The 18,900-nt window shown below is 51.7% G+C and overlaps 2 protein-coding genes across 7 annotated transcripts; one reads left to right on the top strand and one right to left on the bottom strand.

Annotated features, from left to right (window-relative positions):
• The first annotated feature begins 625 nt into the window (after positions 1-625).
• DHX16 (DEAH-box helicase 16) lies at positions 626-15,028 on the top strand. Of its 3 annotated transcripts, XM_010978175.3 has the most exons (20): positions 1,095-1,484; positions 2,586-2,836; positions 2,964-3,126; positions 3,437-3,493; positions 6,218-6,472; positions 6,662-6,865; positions 6,946-7,137; positions 7,779-7,889; positions 8,052-8,167; positions 9,776-9,986; positions 10,182-10,280; positions 10,395-10,547; positions 11,844-11,984; positions 12,145-12,307; positions 12,397-12,515; positions 12,631-12,698; positions 13,402-13,564; positions 13,676-13,837; positions 14,125-14,298; positions 14,811-15,028. In XM_010978175.3, the coding sequence occupies exons 1-20, from the start codon at positions 1,278-1,280 to the stop codon at positions 14,937-14,939; spliced, it is 3,138 nt and encodes a 1,045-aa protein (XP_010976477.2). In that variant the 5' UTR covers positions 1,095-1,277; the 3' UTR covers positions 14,940-15,028. The 3 variants fall into 3 exon arrangements, with proteins under 3 accessions (XP_010976476.2, XP_010976478.2, XP_010976477.2); XM_010978174.3 differs by having other exon boundaries at positions 626-1,484; positions 6,218-6,865; XM_010978176.3 differs by lacking the exon at positions 14,811-15,028 and having other exon boundaries at positions 626-1,484; positions 13,402-13,578; positions 13,727-13,837; positions 14,125-14,295.
• Positions 15,029-15,077: 49 nt separating this feature from the next.
• On the bottom strand, positions 15,078-18,812 carry C19H6orf136 (chromosome 19 C6orf136 homolog). 4 transcript variants are annotated; one of them, XM_010978177.3, is made up of 6 exons: positions 18,588-18,805; positions 16,858-17,259; positions 16,479-16,567; positions 16,103-16,303; positions 15,459-15,528; positions 15,078-15,380 (listed from the first exon to the last, which is right to left on the bottom strand). In XM_010978177.3, exons 1-6 carry the CDS (start codon positions 18,657-18,659, stop codon positions 15,267-15,269), a joined length of 948 nt encoding a protein of 315 aa, XP_010976479.1. In that variant the 5' UTR covers positions 18,660-18,805; the 3' UTR covers positions 15,078-15,266. The 4 variants fall into 4 exon arrangements, with proteins under 4 accessions (XP_010976479.1, XP_064332354.1, XP_031291254.1 ...); XM_064476284.1 differs by lacking the exon at positions 18,588-18,805 and adding an exon at positions 18,382-18,510; XM_031435394.2 differs by lacking the exon at positions 18,588-18,805 and adding an exon at positions 18,059-18,350.
• Positions 18,813-18,900: the final 88 nt, after the last annotated feature.

Here is an 18,900-nt window from a genome sequence, read left to right as displayed (position 1 = left end):
GTCCTTCTATTATTAGAAGATGCTCTTCTCAATCTAGTCAGAGGAGAGTTCCCCTTTATTAAAAATATCATGTATTATACAAATTGATCTTAAACATATATCAAAGGTCTTTAGCATACTAGCAAGGGAACTAGCAAAGGAACGAGCAAGGTATCAAGAGAATGAGCCACTTCAGAGAGGCTGTGGAAGGAAACAATACTTATATTAGCTAATTAGGTAAAGATCCTAATCAGATATGACCCAGGAAAGCAGAGGCAGGAAGCTCTGAGGTGCCAGGGGTGCCCACAGTCCATTTCAGAAACAGAAAACAGTGCATCCAAGAAGTCAATGATGTGGAGCTACCCGTGACTGTTAATTAGAATAATAAATGCTTTGTTTCCCAACATTAGTATCGGATAAATCCAATTAACATAAAAGCGTAAAGCAAGATCAGAGGTCAGAGAGCAGTCAAGCAACAAACTGCTTATTTAAAATTAAGCAGCCACCAGTGAATTTCTTAATATGTTAGCAAAAAAATGCAGAATTCAGTTTGCACATTCCTTAGTTTGGAGACCTGTTAAAAAAACTTTCAGAGACAGCAAGAAGGCATTTTTTTTGTCCTCCAGATCCCAAGTTTCTTCCTGCCTGGAGTCCTCGTTTAAGCCTAACCTGTATTCACTTCTGTGAAAGGTACCAGTCTTAGCAAAGGTCACTCCTAATCATCACAGGCTGAGCTGTAATAAACATGGACTTGATCTAGTTTGAAATAGAGCCCCTACCCCCAACACACAGTGACACACTTTTCATTGTTTTTGGCTCCATAGAACTTACATGTTTTATTTATTATGCATCTTGTCTTCCTTCCTCCCCAAACCACTGTAAATTCGGAAAGGGATTAGTTTCTGATTTGTTTTTTGCTACATCCCCAGGGACTAAAACTGTTCTTAGCATGGATTAGGTGCTCAGCATTTGTTGAATGAAATGAGTGAGTGAAACACCCATGAATGACCAACAGGGGACGACAGAGAGATTCGGTAGGAGAGAAAATGAAAATTCGCGTACGATTCCGCGATGTTTGAACTCGCTCGGCCACCGTAGTGCATAGGCCGGAAAAGTGCGGCTGCTTCCGGCCTCCGCGGTCCGGAAAGATTGCTTTGGGCTGCTGGAAACGGAACCTCCAGGTCCTAAGACAGCTCCTTTGCAGAGTGGAGGCTCCGGCCCGGAGCTCCAGGCCTCCCGGCCGTCACCGTGGCTACTTGAGACACTTTCAGGGCCGGGAATAGGGAGTGTGGGTCGCCATGGCGACGCCGGCGGGGCTGGAGCGCTGGGTGCAGGACGAGCTGCACTCGGTACTGGGGCTGAGCGAGCGGCACGTGGCCCAATTCCTGATCGGTACCGCGCAGCGCTGCGCCTCGGCCGAGGAGTTCGTGCAGCGCCTGCGAGACACCGACACCCTGGACCTCAGTGGGCCGGCCCGAGACTTCGCCCTGAGACTCTGGAATAAGGTGCTGGGAGGGGCGGGGCCCGGCCTGGGAGCGGCGGGAGAGGGGGTGGAGCAGGGAAGGGGGCCCTAGGTTATTTGTCTAGGTGAGGTTAAGCTAACTGTCCATCGGAGAATTAAGTAAGCTCAGTTCACAAGCATTTATCCTATGTCCGTTATCGCCTACGGCCTGGACGTCCAGCTCAGTGGAAAAGATTGAGAAGGGCTTGTGTGTCGGATTAAGCGCTATCGAGTAGTGTTTCTCAAACTTTAACATGTATGGGATTCATCCAGGGCCTTTGTTAAAATGCAGATTGCGATTCAGTTAAATCTGGGATGGAATCTTCGTTTCTTCATTTCTAGCAGATCTAACAAGTTTCCCGGTGGCGCTGATGGTCCACAGACCACACTTTGAATAGTGAAGCTATAGAAGAGATGGAAAGTGGGAAGATGTGGGAGGGCAGAAGGAGTGCGGGTCGTGAAAAGGAAAAGCAGACCCAAAAGTCTCTGGAATTTGTCAAATAGGGAAGGGGGAAAGAGGAAAATATAAAGGTGAGCTCCCATAGGACAGAACTGTGTATTTCTCATCTTTGTATTCTTGCCATCTAAGTGCACCTTGCAGACCAGGTGCTCAGAAACTATACAGTAAGAATGAAAGTGCTGAGCTTGTGTAGAGGATGGCAGATAACCTGGTGTGGCCATCCCATTAGTGCTTGATGAGAGAAGAGGTTAGAATGTAAGTGACATGCGGGTAGGGGCTTTAGGTTCATCTGTTCACCAGTGTATCCCTGGAGTCTGGTACAATGCCAGGTCCATGACAGGCCTCTGCCAAAATAATCCTTGTCAGTCCGTGTGTAGGAATGACTTTGTCATTGGGAAGAACAGAGGCTGAACAGTTGAGAATTGGGTTTAAGAATGTAAACTTCGTGAGGGCATGAATTTTTTTCTCTATTCCAGTATCCTTTGTACCTTGCAGCAGGTGCATGGGACAGGCTTTGAAGCCATGGGGAAGAGAGAATGAAGGCCGGCTTAACAGCAGGTTATTCCTTGAATTAGGAACAGGGCAGAGTAGGTGGGCAGAGATCAGGAGTTGTTCATATCCCCATATCTTCTCCTCTTCTGTCAGGTCCCACGGAAGGCAGTGGTGGAAAAACCAGCTCGGGCAGCTGAGCGAGAGGCCCGAGCCCTGCTGGAGAAGAACCGATCTTACAGATTGCTGGAGGACAGCGAGGAGAGCAGTGAGGAGACCGTAGGCAGGACCAGGAGCAGTCTGCAGAAGAAGCGGAAAAAACGGAAACACTTGAGGAAGAAACGTCAGGAGGAAGAGGAAGAAGAGGAGGAGGAAGAGGTTTCTGAGAAAGGAAAGAGGAAGGCAGGGTAAATCAGGAGTAGGGAGAGAGAGGATGGGGCAGGTGGATGATGGGACAGGTGGATGATGGGACAGGTGGATGATGGGACGGTAAGCCTCTGATGCCCTTAGTTAATCCTCTGGGCTGGGCTGCAGGGGGAGTAAACAGCAGACGGAGAAGCCAGAGTCGGAGGATGAGTGGGAGCGGACAGAGCGAGAACGTCTTCAGGACCTGGAGGAACGCGATGCCTTTGCCGAGCGAGTTCGGCAGCGGGACAAGGATCGGACACGCAATGTCCTGGAGCGGTCAGACAAGAAGGTGCCTACATAGGAGCAGCCCATTCCATAAATGCCCAGGAAGACCCCCGTGTCCCATCTGAGGTTGGGTGTGTTTGCAGAGATCATGATCTCTGGGAAGACAAAGGGCTGCCCCTATGGTCTGTCCATCTCTTTGGGTCTCTGGCTGAGGGGACTCTCTGCTGGCCCTGTAGCCATGGAGATTGCTCAGTGAAGAGGGACACTTCTTTGTGCCAGGGAATGTCTGATCCTTGTGATTCTAGAAAGGGAATGGCTGTGGGGTGTGGGGACTTTGGGCCTCACACTCCTCCACTCTTGCTTTCTTCTCTTAGGCTTATGAAGAGGCTCAGAAGCGCCTCAAGATGGCCGAGGAAGACCGGAAAGCCATGGTGAGTACCAGGGCCCAGGAAACCACGATCAGAAGATAAAAGGAAAGACTTTCTGATGGAGTGGTTAGAGGGAGGGAGAAAGGATGCAAAAGAAGTGCGGTGGGGATGCTGGTGGGGTGCTGGGTCTCTGGAGGAGATCCTCCTTTGACTCCTTTCCTCATTGACACAGATTACAGTGTGTCAATGAGGAAAGTGTGAGCTTCCCTGTTCCCAAGACTTAAAGAGATGTACTCAAAAGGCAGCTGGAAGATTCAAGGGGGTGGCTGGAGGACAGGGGCAGGCAGGAGTACCATTGCCCAGGGATGTGCTGACCACTCAGCTTGAGCACACGATCTCCAAATACCTTCCTTCCACCTAATCCCTCTACCCACCACGGGGCCTTGTAGTTTCCCTATGATTTCTTGAGTTGGTCTTCTCACTAGATAGGGACAGAGCCCTTGTAATTCATGAACTGGACTTGTTATAGGGTGAGTTTAGGTAGGGTTGAAGTTTTCCAAAGGCCTACTCTTCCCAAGTAAGTCACACTTAGATTTCCTAAAAGAATTTTAAGACTCTTGGTGTCCTAAAAATGGCCTAGTGGTCTTCAGGTCTCTCCTGACCAGTCCATCTCAGGTCACACCCCACAAAGTGACTGTGGTCAGGGACTTCTGAGACATCTCTCAGTGCTGGTGTAGTATTTTTACTTTCCTGAATTTAATTTTTTTCTTTTTCAATTATGAAAAATTTCTAACAAATAGGAAAGTTGAAAAATAGCATATTGAACACTTATGCAGACTTCAGATTCACAAATTGCTAATATGTGCAATATTTGCAGCGTCTGTGTAAATGAAGGCTTTTTTCTTTTTGAACCATTGAAGTGTTTTAGACATCATAGCATTTTTATCCCATCAGCATGTACCTCATAAGAATAAAGATGTTCCCTAAAACCACACCCAAGAAGGTAAACAGTAATTTTCATGTATTAACTAAGAACCTGCCTACAATAAAATTTCCCCAGTTACCCCCAAATGTTTTTAATAACTGCCTTTTCCAAGCTGGAATCCAGTCAAGATTTATGCATTGCATTTGGTTGTTAGGTCTCTTAAGTTTGTTTGTTTCATTTTTCCTCTCCCTTTCTTTCTCTCTGTCTCTTCTTATACCATGTCCTACCTTCTGGATTTACCTGATCCTTATCTTATGGTGTTAAGTTCTGTGCCCTGTGCTTCCTTTAAAGTGGAAATTGGGTCTACCACTTGGCTTAGACTCAGATTAAGCAGTTGTGGCAGGAACACCTCTTGGGTAGTGATGTACACTTCACACTAGGGGCATCCTGTCCAGTTGTGTATCTGTTAATGCAAGTATCCTTCCTCCAACATCCTTTCAGCTGATGGTTTTTAGCAACCATTGCTAATCCTTTCTTGAATCCGTTATTTCATGGCAGATTGCAAAATGGTGATTTGGGGATTCTGACGTTCCTCCTGCATTTGTTGACTAGCCTTTTTTTACATTAAGAAGATCTTTTCCTCCACCACAAGGAATGAACTACAATTTCTTCTTAAAAGGGAGGGCAAATGTTTAGTTGTTTCCTTTTAATTACTAATTTTCAGAGTAAAGAATCTGGTGTAACAGTCACCTCACTGGTGACAAGATTTTTTTCCTTATTCTTTGTTTGTATGTATACGTGTCACTCTGGACTCGTGGATTTTTATTTCTCACGATTTTACAATTTCATATCACTATTCTTTTTGATGCTCAAATTGTCCTGATTTTTTGCCCATATTTTAAAAAGGTATTTGTTTATCTGCTTCCTACATTAGGCCAAAGCAGTCTTTAATTGTGGTACTCAGGCTAGGTTATGAGCATAAACTCTTATTTTAAATCTTCATAGAACAAACAAGAAAAGCCAAGCAATTAAATAGAATGAGGACCCCCAACAGAAGGGCAGCAATGGGGTTTTGTTCCTCTAGTAGGAGCTCTTCTTGATCACAAGGACGATCACGTTGCCACAGTGGGAGGGGTCATGGTTAGAGTCGAGAAGGGTCTGAATGATGTGGCCCATCTTCTGTCATCCACAATGTGTCCTGAAGGCCTGTATTGAAAGGAAACATGTACAAGCCAAATGACCCATTGTCTGAGGGGGAGAGGTTAGTCCCAGAGCTAAACATCCCTGGTTACATTTTGCCTCACAGAACCACTCTGTGATGCTGTACTTCCATCCTTTCATATGTAATTTATTTTTCCCTTTCCCCCAAACTAGTCATTCAGTTCAAGACCAAGGAGCATCTCACTGGGGCAGAAGATTACATACTGGTATTGTTGGCCCATCCACTGGTTTCCAGTTGCCTCAGTTGTTTTCAGTTTGAGGCCTTTGCTGCCAGATGCTGGTCTCAGCTGTTTTGTTTTCCCTTTTCTACTCGGTGGAATAATATAGTAAGAGTAGAATATAACATACATACATAATTGTCCTTGTGTCTATATTGGCAAAGATGATGAGGCTGCCCAGAAGGATGGTCCAGCTGGATCCCGCTGCTGGAAGGCAGTATGTGGGGTCAGCGTGTGTCTTTCAAAGAGGCCCAGCGTTGGGCCCGTTGTTGATCAGGGTGCTCAGTGCAGAGGGAAGGTAGGTGAGGACACATCTTTAGGTTCTTGTGCTGGCCTGTCAGGGATGTTGTCAATCTTGGGGGTGTGTAGGGAAGAGGTTGCCCTTCCACCAGGATGAGGCTCTGATGCCCTGTGCTGTCCCAGGTCCCCGAGCTGAGGAAGAAGTCCCGCCGAGAGTACCTGGCCAAGCGGGAACGCGAGAAGCTGGAGGACCTGGAGGCCGAGCTGGCGGACGAGGAGTTTCTCTTTGGGGACGTGGAGCTGAGCCGACATGAGCGGCGGGAGCTCAAATACAAGCGACGTGTGCGGGATCTGGCCCGGGAGTACCGGGCGGCTGGGGAGCAGGAGAAGCTGGAGGCCACCAATCGCTACCACATGCCTGAGGAGACCCGAGGACAGGTGAAGCCAGGGGATCACCACTTCATTCCCAGTCCCCAGGCAGAGGGAAGGGAAGGCTTCAAGGACTTGGGTGGTGCCTTGGCTGGCCCCTTACTTGTCTTGCCTTTTGCTGTGGGTAGGGTGGTGACTGGGAAGGGGACGCTGGGCGGAGAGGGCAACTTCCATCTTCACAGCCCCCTCTCTGCACAGCCAGCGCGAGCCGTGGATCTGGTGGAGGAGGAGTCCGGCGCCCCCGGGGAGGAACAGCGGCGCTGGGAGGAGGCCCGGCTGGGGGCAGCGTCCTTGAAGTTTGGGGCCCGAGATGCTGCCTCCCAGGAGCCCAAGTATCAGCTGGTGCTGGAGGAAGAGGAGACCATCGAGTTCGTCCGGGCCACTCAGCTCCAGGGTGACGAGGTGAGAAGGGGAGCTCTGGGATGGCCTGAGGCGGGCAGGGAGCTGGCCCCGAAGCTCACGGCCCTCTTCCTCCCTCTTAGGAGCCATCAGCTCTACCCGCTCCAACCCAGGCCCAGCAGAAGGAGTCCATCCAGGCCGTCCGCCGCAGCCTCCCGGTGTTCCCGTTCCGCGAGGAGCTCGTGGCCGCTATTGCTAATCATCAGGTCCTCATCATCGAAGGCGAGACAGGCTCGGGCAAGACCACCCAGATCCCACAGTACCTCTTTGAGGAGGTAGGGCAGCCACACCCTGCAGTTGGCATCGAGAAGCACAGTCCTGTCAGAGCTCTTTTCTGTGGCACCTGTAGTCACTTACCATGTCCACTTCAGTCCTTTAGTCTTTTCAGCCAAATGGTGAGGTTCTTGAGAAGAAGGACCACACCCTTTTCATATGTCTGTTCTCATTTTCTGCCACTGTGTCCATGCCTGGTAGGTGGTAAGTACATTCACATTGGAAGGAAGTGCAGACAGCTAGATGGTGGCATGTGGGTATGAATGTGGACCCTATACACCACCAGTTCAGCCTCTGCTCCTGTGCAGGGCCAAGGAACAAGGAATGAAAAGTGTTGTTTTCCTGCTTTTTTACCTTCCTTTGTTCCTGTTGCTTCCGGGTCTGCCCCAGCTGGTCGGTCCTTCTCCATCTCAAATCTCACAGAGCCCTGAATTTGATGACCCAAAGGGCTAGGACTGCCAGGGCTGGGTGAGGACCCCCTGGGTCTGCCATTTTGTCATTTGTCCTTCTTGTCAGATTTTTAGCTTCTATCTGTTACTCTGTTCCCCCTGCCCTGGCCCGCATTTCCAACTTCTCTAAATTGTCCTGGGCTCCAGTGGCATGTTAGTAAAGGGAAAACCTCTTCTCTCTCCTTGTCCTGCAGGGTTACACACAGAAGGGTATGAAGATTGCCTGCACCCAGCCCCGGAGAGTGGCTGCCATGAGCGTGGCTGCCCGAGTGGCCCGGGAGATGGGGGTGAAGCTTGGGAATGAGGTGAGATCTGTAGGGACTGAGGGGTGAGAGGAACCCCTAGGGTCTGGGACTCAGCTCATGCTGCCCTCCAGGCCCCCCTACACTGGTCCAGGTGCTCACCCCTTGTCCTCTCCCTTGAGGGAGCACCCACCCAGTCTTGCTCACTAATGGCCCCCTTGACAGGTTGGTTACAGTATCCGCTTTGAGGACTGCACATCAGAGCGAACTGTGCTGCGGTACATGACAGACGGGATGCTTCTCCGGGAGTTCCTCTCTGAGCCTGACCTTGCGAGTTACAGGTATGTACAGAGCTCCCCCTCCCCTCCCACAGGAGGGAGAACTGCCCACCTTGGCCTCTTTCGGGTCCACAGCCTTCCTCCCGGCAGTGCCTGCCTTGATCTCCTTTAATCTCTGGCTTTTCTCTCCTTTCATCCCACCTGGCCAATATGATCATTATCTTCTCTTCTGATTCATCCGCCAGTTCTTGAATCTCTATGGTTCTAACAGTCCTGGAACTGAGAAGGGGCTGGAGGGTAGAAGGGGCTGCAGAGAGAACCTCTCCCTCTGTCCCCTGTTGTTCCCAGAGTTCAGGAAACAACCAGGATGGTAGAGGCGTGCTGTGGGGACTTGAGAAGCCATGTGAAACTTAGACTGTTCAGCTTCATGGGGGAAATTCAGACACTCTGGTTCCCTCTTAATATGCGAAGGGCTGTTACATGGAAAAAGGGACCAGACTTGCTTTATGTGACCCCAGAGCCCAGCTAGGAGCCATGGGAGAGGTTAGAGGGGGAGGATTTCAGCTCAGTATAAGAAGCTATAGAGTGGCAGAGGTTGCAGGGGCTGTCAGAGTGCTCGCGCCCTGGCTCTCGAGCCTCTGGCCCGTATCTTGTAGTGGCTTGGCCTGTGAGTGGTGAGTTCTCAGTGCTGGCTTTGGCCAAGCAGGGGTGGATGAGCTTGAGTTGTGAGGCAAAGTGATTCATGTATGGAATGGAGGGTGGCATCAGGCCAGCTGAGTACTGTGTGCCTTTTCAGCTCTTAGGAGGCTGTGGATTTCCGGTCCTAGAGGATCACAGTGAAACAATGGGACAAATATTATTTTGTCCTTCACAGCCCTTGCAAAAACCTCTGAGAACCCATGGCAGGCCAGCCAGTGCAAGAGTGTTCAGGCTGTGCGGTTTTCCCATCAAGCCAGCCTTCTTGTGAAACGGCTGAGGACTTCACCATCTCGATCAGGGTTAGGCTCGAAGGGTTAAGATCAGGGGTGAGCTCCTGTGGGCTGGCCAGGAAGTCCAAAGACTAGAGCAAGGAGAGAGAAGGTGGCACAGACACAGCTAAGTTACGAGGAGACCCAGAAGCCTGCAGAGTCCTCTAAGGTTGGGGTGGGAGGGCTAACCAGGCCCCTCTCTCCAGGAAGAGGTGGCAGGGCCAGCAGGGATGCGCGGCAGCCGTCCTGCAGGGTGGTGGGAGCTCCTGGGCTGTTCAAATCATGGGGGCTCAGGTCTATCAGTACCCTCCCAGCCAGCCTGGGGGCCAACCCTCTGAATTCAAAGAGACCTTACCTTACTGTTTTTTCCTTTAAAACAGATATCCTTACTTCTGCTGATGCTTAACAGGCTCTTGACTCTGATCCAGAGCAGATGTATGACTATTTTCTGGCTTCCGCTTCTAGCCTCCAGATCTTGGCTGCTGTTTGCCCATGCTGGGAGAGGCCGCAGATCAGGGGGCCCTGGCCTTCTCTAACTTGCTATTGGTCTGGCTTAACTGGGATGATTGGCTTCTCCTTGGAGCCCTCCTCTTCCCACATTCACCCTTGGACTCTTTACTTCCATCTGTTCTCATCTGGGGCCCCACATCCACTCCTGCGTTGGCCGGCTCCCCCCTCACTGCTGTCCCTGTTCCTCCCCCAGCGTGGTGATGGTGGATGAGGCTCATGAACGGACGCTGCACACAGACATTCTCTTTGGGTTAATCAAGGATGTCGCTCGGTTCCGACCTGAGCTCAAGGTCCTGGTGGCTTCGGCCACACTGGACACTGCCCGCTTTTCCACTTTTTTCGATGACGCCCCCGTCTTCCGAATCCCTGGCCGCAGGTTTCCGGTTGACATCTTCTATACCAAGGTACCCCTCAGGGAGGATGGGCTTCAGCGTAAAGGCGGCAGGGCTGGAGCCTTTGGAGGAGGCTGTCCCAAGGAGGGAAGGGTGGGCTGGAGAGGTCAAAGGGGAACTAGGGTACAGTGTGTGTCGAGCTGGGAGGAGAGGAAGAGGTTTGCCTGAGCAGATGGCCTTCATGTGACCCCACCTCCTCCTCCCCAGGCTCCGGAGGCGGACTACCTGGAAGCCTGTGTGGTGTCTGTGCTGCAGATCCACGTGACCCAGCCCCCTGGGGATATCCTGGTGTTCTTGACAGGACAGGTGTGTGACGTAGGGGTAGGGGGTGTGATGTATGTATTCCACTGGAGGACAGGGCTGGCCGGTTGGCCTCCTATGACTCTGGGACCCCTGCTGGTCTCCTCACCCCAAATCCAGGAGGAGATCGAGGCTGCCTGTGAGATGCTCCAGGATCGCTGTCGCCGCCTGGGCTCCAAAATCCGGGAGCTCCTGGTGCTGCCTATTTATGCCAACCTGCCTTCCGACATGCAGGCGCGGATCTTCCAGCCCACGCCCCCTGGGGCACGGAAGGTCAGTGGGAGAGACCTGTGTTCTTCCCCCTATAGTTCACCCAACTAGTAGTGGAAAGGAAAGTCTCCCTGCCCTCTGCAAGGTGCATCCTGGGCCCTGCTGCAGCTGCGAGGCCGGTGGCAGTCAGTCCCTCGCCTCCATAGCTGGAGAGAGAGGGTGACTATGGCAGGACCCGAGAGGCAGCCAAATGCACGATCCAGAAATTGAGCATGAGACTCAGGGGAGAAGAGAGGCCCTTGGTGCACCAGGAGATGGGAGTTGATCTGTTTTAGGGAAGATGGCAGGGGAATATTAGAGGAAGACTTAAGGTGTGTTTGAGGTCAGAATAATCTAGAAGGCTTCACATGGGGAAGTAGTGGGAGACAGGCTGAAAACAACTTTGGACTGAGATTAGAGAGGGCCTTTGATGGCAGGTGGAAGAGTGTGGACTTTAGACTAGTGAGTGGTTGTCAAAGGATTTTGAACAAAGATGTTACTTTTGTTCAGCAAATATTTAAAGAGTTCCTCCCCCATTTCAGGTACTGTTCTAGGGGTGGGGATGCAGTGATGGACAAGTCCCTAGCCTCACAGAGTTTAGTGTAATGCAAGTTAGGAGAAACAATGGACACTTAAATACATAATATCAATTTGTGACAGACTCTGAAGAGATACAGAGGGGCACAGGAAGATGGATACAGACTCCCGGGAGATGGGGGAGGAGTGTCAGGAAAGTACTATCCTTAGGGTATAGAGGAGACCTCCCCATCACTGATAAGGTGAGAGTGAAGCTGAGGCCTGAACCAGGTGAGGGAGGGTGCCAGGCTGACATCCAGGAGAAGAGCACACCAAGCAGAGGGAACAGCTCATGGGGAGGGTGGGCGTGAGGCATGCGCTTGGCAGTGGGCGCAGTGGGTGGGGTGGAGTGAGCAGCCTGGGTGCTGGGAGATGAGACCAGAAAGGTAGCCTGGGCCTGGAGGGGCTTGGATATGATTCTCAGGTAGGATGGGAAGCCACTGAAGAATGTGGGGGAGGGTGATGTGACAGGCTCACATCTTAGAAGGACCATCCTGGATGCCTTGTGCCCAGGGCTAGGAGTGGAAGCAGGGAGACTTGTCAGGAGGCTGTTTCAGGAAGTAGCATGTGAAGGCGAATGTGAAAGTGACAGTGGGGAAGATGCGGCAGGAACCTGACCCCCACCATCCCCAGCTCCCACCTCTGACAAAACCCCTGAACCCCCTTCAAAAGAAAAAGGATTGCTTTTTCTGGATGACTAGATTGAGGAGGGGTTTCTGGGTGACCCCACATCCTCTCACTCAGGTGGTTGTGGCAACGAATATCGCTGAGACCTCTCTCACCATTGAGGGCATCATTTACGTGCTGGATCCGGGGTTCTGTAAGCAGAAGAGCTACAACCCCCGCACGGGCATGGAATCACTCACTGTCACACCCTGTAGCAAGGTTGGCCTGGGCTCAAGTGGGGTCTCCAGTGGGGGAGGGGGAGGGGGAATGACAAGGGGGATTAGCGGTCACTCTCCCAGATTTCTGTCAGAAACACTGCCCTTTCTGTTTTCCTTCACCAAATTATCAGCCAGCCTGACAAATCATCCTTTCTTGCCAGGCCTCAGCCAATCAGCGAGCCGGTCGGGCAGGTCGGGTGGCTGCAGGGAAGTGCTTCCGCCTGTATACTGCCTGGGCCTATCAGCACGAGCTGGAGGAAACCACGGTGCCTGAGATCCAGAGGACCAGCCTTGGCAATGTCGTGTTGCTGCTCAAGAGCTTAGGTGACTGGGACCCCTAGTCCTGCCAGGTGGGGCTGGAGTCATTGGTCTTTGTGACGGGACCCAGTTCTACCTCCCACATCTTTCTCCAGGGATCCATGACCTAATGCACTTTGATTTCTTGGACCCTCCGCCGTATGAGACCCTGCTGCTGGCTTTGGAGCAGCTGTATGCACTGGGAGCCCTCAACCACCTTGGGGAGCTCACCACGGTGAGGTGGGAGGGCAGCGGGCTGGGCCAGGGGCAGGAGGAAGGTGGGGTGGCCCCTTGAGGGGTGGAGGGACGCCTGAGGGAGGACTGGCCTCAACTCTCCCTCTTCTTCTCAGTCTGGTCGAAAGATGGCAGAGCTGCCGGTGGACCCCATGCTGTCTAAAATGATCCTGGCTTCTGAGAAGTAAGCCCCCTGCTCCAGCTGGGCCCCCAGCACACACATGGGCCACGCCTCCTTCTGTCTCTGGGGCCATCTTTGCTCTTTTTCTCTCCACCACGTTATTCTTTACCAAATAACAAGTTATTAGAGAATTCTCATTGCCCCTTTTAAGGCCCACCAGGGTCAGCCAGTTACTGTCCAGTCTTTGGTTATAATATCAAATGGGTCAAATTGATAAGCACGTAGAAAATTTGGGGGCATGAAGGCAAGTGGAAGATTTCCCAACCGGGGAGTGCTGAGTGAGGGCTGTTTTGGGGACTTACTCGTTCCTAAGGTTTCAGACTGGAACATGTAGATGTAGCTGTGGAGGGCCACCTTTCAATGCCATTCTTCTGCCCATGGTTGAGGTTAAAGGTCATTACATGAACTTAAAGGGGGTGCTGTCATGCATACCTTACTGCAGAACCCTCCAGGATCCCCTGTACTTTCCTGCCTCTGCCTCCGTGGATATCTGTCCTGTTACTGTTTCATCTATAGCCCTCACCTCCTTGACCCCATCTCTGCCACCAACCAATTTGTAGCCATTAGCCCAACCTACAGTCCCCACATGAGGACCTCCGTCACCCAGCGATCACTTTCCCACTCTTTGTGTCTGTTGCCGCCTGGGCTCCAAAATCCAGGAGCTCCTCGTGCTGCTTATTTATGCCAACCTGCCTTCCTGCTCCAGGTACGGCTGTTCAGAGGAGATCCTGACAGTGGCCGCCATGCTCTCTGTCAACAACTCCATTTTCTACCGACCCAAGGACAAGGTTGTCCATGCCGACAATGCCCGCGTCAACTTCTTCCTCCCTGGTGGGGATCACCTGGTTCTGCTGAATGTTTATACACAGGTCACTGGGCTTGGGTGAGTGGGAATGAGGGGAACATGTGGGACTCTGATCCTGCTGTATACTCAACATCCCCCATCCCCACCCCATGCTCTTTTTCAACCCTGTTTGCAGTGGGCTGAGAGTGGTTACTCTTCCCAGTGGTGCTATGAGAACTTTGTACAGTTTAGATCGATGCGCCGAGCCCGGGACGTGCGGGAACAGCTGGAGGGGCTCCTGGAACGCGTGGAAGTTGGCCTCAGTTCCTGCCAGGGGGACTATATCCGTGTCCGCAAGGTCAGCGTCTCTTTCGTCTGCTGCTGTCCACCCAGCATCTCCCGAGGAGCAAGCTTCTCCTCTGGGGCCAGTGGCAGTCCCCTGCCTAAGAACGTGACCCCCTCCCCTGTGGCAGGTGTGCTTTCCTGTGCTCTCTTCCCCAGACACCGAAGATTCCTTCTCAGTGCTTCTTCGAGCGCGCATTACCTTTCTGGTTCTCCCAGAGCCTGAACTAAGAAGGTAGTGAGTGCTGACGGTCCCTGGGTGCCTGCCTTTCCCATTGACTTTCCTTCCTCCCTGCTCCTTAGGCCATCACTGCCGGCTACTTTTACCACACAGCACGGCTGACTCGTAGTGGCTACCGCACGGTGAAACAGCAGCAGACGGTGTTCATTCATCCCAATTCTTCCCTCTTTGAGGAACAGCCACGCTGGCTGCTCTACCACGAACTTGTCTTGACCACCAAGGAGTTCATGAGACAGGTGAGGGGACCTTGCCTTGCCCAGGCAAGTGGATCGTGTGGGAGATGGTATCCCGAAGAGCTAAAAACCCAGATTCACACTGCTGGGACTGGCAGAGACAGGGAAGCACAATTGGTTTAAGGTAGGATAAAATAGAAAGGCATCCTTTCTAACAGCTGTCTCAGCATCATTTAAGATCTGAAAACTGTATTCATTACTAAGTATGGGAATGTCCATCGTCTGGGTGTTTTGAGTGGTAACGGTGAACAAGGCAGATGAGGGCTCCGAGTGTAGTCTTTATGTTCAGGCTTTAGTTCAGGTATAGCTTACCTGTTATCTTGAATATAATGTAGAGGTGTGTCTGCCCTTGGGATCTAGAGCATTTGAGACAGGTTCCCTTTCTCCTGCCCCTGCTCCTTTTCCCAGTCAAATGGGAAAGGAGAGAAATTTATTTATTTTTTTAAATCACACACACATCAGAATCTAGGTTGGATAAAAGGGAACCCTGTTGATTTTCTTCTCTCCCCTTCTAGGTATTGGAGATTGAAAGCAGTTGGCTTCTGGAGGTGGCTCCCCACTATTACAAGGCCAAGGAGCTAGAAGATCCCCATGCCAAGAAAATGCCCAAAAAAATAGGCAAGACACGAGAAGAGCTAAGGTAGAGGGGAAGGGACATAAACAACCTAACACCAGCTCCTTTCCTTTCTGTACATTATTTAATATCTATTAATAAAAATATTTTTGGAATAAAGCTACAGGGAACTTTTGAGATTCAGAGAAAGTGACATGGAAATTCGATCTCACATATTCACTTAGATTTTATTATTTACAAATTAAATTACACAGCAGCTTTACACAGCATGAGATGGACAGGAAAGGAGGAGCGAGAAGAGTGGGGGAAGCTGGCTCCTGAGGTTCTTGGCCGCCTCCACCTCCTCCTCTTGTGCGTAACGAACTCTTTAAGTGCTGCCTCCACCCCAGTTCCTGGGTCAGTCCTTGGAACACAGTTGTAAGTTGGGTTCTGGCTCCGACAGCCCCAGAGCCACCAGGGCTCCCACTAGCAGCTTCTTCACAGGCGTTGGGGGTGAATGTGAAGGCATCAGCTGCAGGGAGAAAGCTTAATGCCGGTTGGTAGGATGTTCTACCCTGTCACCCCACCCCTCTCCAGCCCTGGGACTCACTTTGTCTAGGCGATGGCGACAAATGAGGCCATTGGAATTCAGGTAGAAGGTGGAATAGGCATCATAGGTCCTGGTGAAGAGAAGAGAGGCTTACCGGACAAGGTTTAATTCAAGCATCTGTTTAGTAGGTCCTAAACTTTGCTACATATTAGACCACCTGGGGGTCCTTTAAAATTTCTGAAGCCAGGTTACACCCTGGCCCAATTAAATCACAATGTCTGGCACCAAATTTTCTTTAAAGATCCTCAGATGATTCCACTGTGCAACAAAGTTTGGGAACCACTGGTTTGGGCTGAGCCTAAGAATTTCTTGGGATTCGACTCTGTGCCAGAAATTTACTAAGCACTTTATCTAAGGTGTGAGGCACAACTTATGAGACAGGAATTTTCATCTGCTCAGTAAGTATTTTAGTATTTATGTGCCAAGTAATGTACTTGAAAAAACTGAGTTCAGAAGCCTCCTAATATACTCAGAGTCCCTATTTTTGTTATATTTAAGTAGACTTAAAACAAGATCCTGCCCTCAAGGAGCCTGCAGTCAAGTCAGGGGAGATGGAGGATTGTTTAGGGGACCAGACCATAGATTCCTAAAAGGGTCAGATTAGGAAATTGATTTTAGTGTGTTTCCTTTCTCACTTTTCTTACCGGTAAAGTTCTTCCTTATCACGCTTATAGAAACGCAGAAAGAGCAGATGGATGGGCAGCCCCACAAGCCGCCAGCGGGCTTGCAGGGTCCAGTTCTCAGGGTGGCGGGTCAGCTGTAGAACCTCCAGCCGAAGTTGTGCAAAATAGTTCCAGGCCAGGAAGCGGCAGAGGGTCAGTGACAGAATATACCATGTCCGGCCCCTAGGAAGAAGGGATGGGAAAGAAATCTCATGATGGCAGAATCAAAAAACCAAACTGGCCTTAGTTGGAAGAATGGGGAACACTTATGAGAAGCAGCCTAGAACCTTCTCTAATAAGTGAAAACAGCATTGGGTCCTCTTCCTCCCCAAGGCCCTACCCGTTCCTGGATTCTCACTTGGTACGTATGTTCAGGATCTCATTGATGAATTCCACATCCGATGAGTAGAGAGTGTAGTCGTGGGAGTGAAGGAAGAGATTGGGAAGCTAGGTGAAAGAAGAAGACGTGAGAACAGGAGAAAAGAAAAGATGACCCTATTTCTCAGTTTTCTGTATTCAGTGTCTCCTTATTCCTCTCTGAGTGAAAGGTTATCTCCTCCCATGTTTTTAACTTCCCTAATCCAAACTAAGAAGCGTCTTTTCCTTGAGAAATGTTTATATTTCTATGCATGTCACTCCATCGTGGCTCCAAGAAAGAATCCAGTTGACTAACTCCCTATTTTTAAGAATCACCTCCATCTCTTCCCATTTTGGCAGAGACTTTTGAACTGCCTTACCTCTTGTCTCAGTCTCTCATACATGACAGCTAAGTGCTCCTCCATACTCGGATCTCCTGATGGAGTGGCAGGGGAAGGGTGGGCAGTCCCAGGGGCTTGGAAAGGTATCAAAGCCCCAGGACAGGGCCAGGGAGGTCCCTCAAATAGGCTCCGAAGCCCATCCAGACAGCCACTATGTAACTCAGGTCCTGGTCCCTCCTCCCCCATTCCTGGGGGGAGAACCACCCATGGTGAGGTGAGGGCTTGGACCTGAGGGAGAGGTAGTGGGGGAGCTCTGGGAAGCAGCCGTGTGGGAAGGCATGGGGGTGGGGGAGACCAAAGAAGAGGCAAAGGTGGAGAAGTGGTTGCAGTGGAGAGGGGCCAAAGGGGTGGGAATGGTAGAGGCCGTGGAGAAAGCTGGTCCTAAGAAGGAACAAAAGCAAAAAAGTTAAGAATCCAGCTGCTTCATGTCCCTCCATCCAAACTGCCCATTAACCTGCTTCCAATCCCTCCTGCTCCTCTTGAGAGATGGAATTACTAGAGGAAAAATTCACCTCCATCCCTACTTAAAACAGGAGGAAATACTCTCCTGCGACATAAGTACAAGTACCTCCCCCAAAACATTAGCAAATACCTTTAGATTTGTTTAAGATTCCAACACTGTTTAGGGGCAGGTCTGCCTCTCTTATAGCAAGAATCATAATACATATTTGAAGAATGAACAAATGAGTGAATAACAGCTTTTATCGTACAGTGGAGGAAATGATGTGGCCTGTACCACAATTACACGAGTAAGTGTGTAAGGCAGTTGTTGTATGGAGAAAAGAACATCCAACAGGAACTAGGAGACTTGAGTTCCGATTCGATCATGTGGCCTTAGGCACTCTAATTCCCTAAGCCTGAGCTTCCCATAAATGTCCCCCTATAAACGAGGACGATGAGGCCACACTGAGTTATTATGAGGACTATATGAGATAATAAATGTAAACAAAACTTTGCGGCCTGTAAAGCAGTATATACATGTAAGCTTATTCCTTGGGCTACCTCTAATGACACGTAAAAGCCCAGGAGACCGTTAAAGGCTGGACCTCATTCCCCTGGTTTACTGACACTTCGATGAGGGGGAGGTCACCCAAAGTCAGGCCTGGCCCGAGTCCCTGCGTTCCCAAGGAACCCCCCGAGGGGTTTCATAATCGGGAAGGCGGGCGGGCCGCGCGGGTACCTCGGTCCCCGACGGTGTCCCCGAGGCGCCGTCTCCGCCGGGGGCGTGGCCATCTTGCCCGCCCGGGCGCAGAGGCCCGAAACGGGTCCACCTGGGCCGGCCTTCCCGCCGGGACCGCTATCCGGGTGCAAGATGCGCGGGCTGCAGAGTGCGGCCTGCAGGTCGGTCTGGTAGGCTCCCGGGCGGCGCCGTGAATCACTCCGCCCCCTGCCCTTCAAATCACCTCCAGGCACAGGTAACCGCGGAGACGCGGGCGAAATGAGGCCGCGACTCGCCGCCCCAGCTTCAATCCCGCCTGCCCCCCGGGACCCGGGAGAACCGACCTCCAGTGTGCGCCAGGGCTGGCAGCCCCGCCCTCGGATCCCTGAGACCCCTGGCCCCTCCACGCGCCGCCCCGCACAGGTGGGAAGGAGCGGTGGGAGTCATTGCGCCTGCGCGGGCCGAGCGCGCGCTCCGCCCCACGCGCCGGCTCTGAGGAGGGTCTCTCCCCGCCCCCTCTCCTCCCCTCCCGCTTCCCCTCTGCTCTCACCTGGGGACGAGCCTGGTAGGCACGGAGGCAGGGGCCCAAGCGCCGGGCCGCCCCCCGGCTGGGCTGGTACATGATCTTCCGGGAGTGGAGAGAGCGCCTCCCGTGTCCGGCCTCCGGCCTCCCAGGGGTGAGCGCGCCCCGGAGCCGGCTTCTTGAAGGGGAAAGGAGGGGGGGTGAGGGACTGAGGGCAGGGAAACGGGGATGTTGCGCGCTTGCGCACTGCGGCGGGTTCCAGGGAGGCGATGAGGCGCTGGTTCTGCAGTAAGTGCGCCTGCGCTCGCCGGACGGGAGGCTGCCTCAGAGCGCTTGCGCA

Source organism: Camelus dromedarius, chromosome 19, assembly GCF_036321535.1.
Source record: "Camelus dromedarius isolate mCamDro1 chromosome 19, mCamDro1.pat, whole genome shotgun sequence".
Taxonomy (NCBI): Eukaryota; Metazoa; Chordata; class Mammalia; order Artiodactyla; family Camelidae; genus Camelus; species Camelus dromedarius.
The sequence above is the reverse complement of the archived record's forward strand: the minus strand, read 5'-3'. Positions and strand labels throughout refer to the sequence as shown.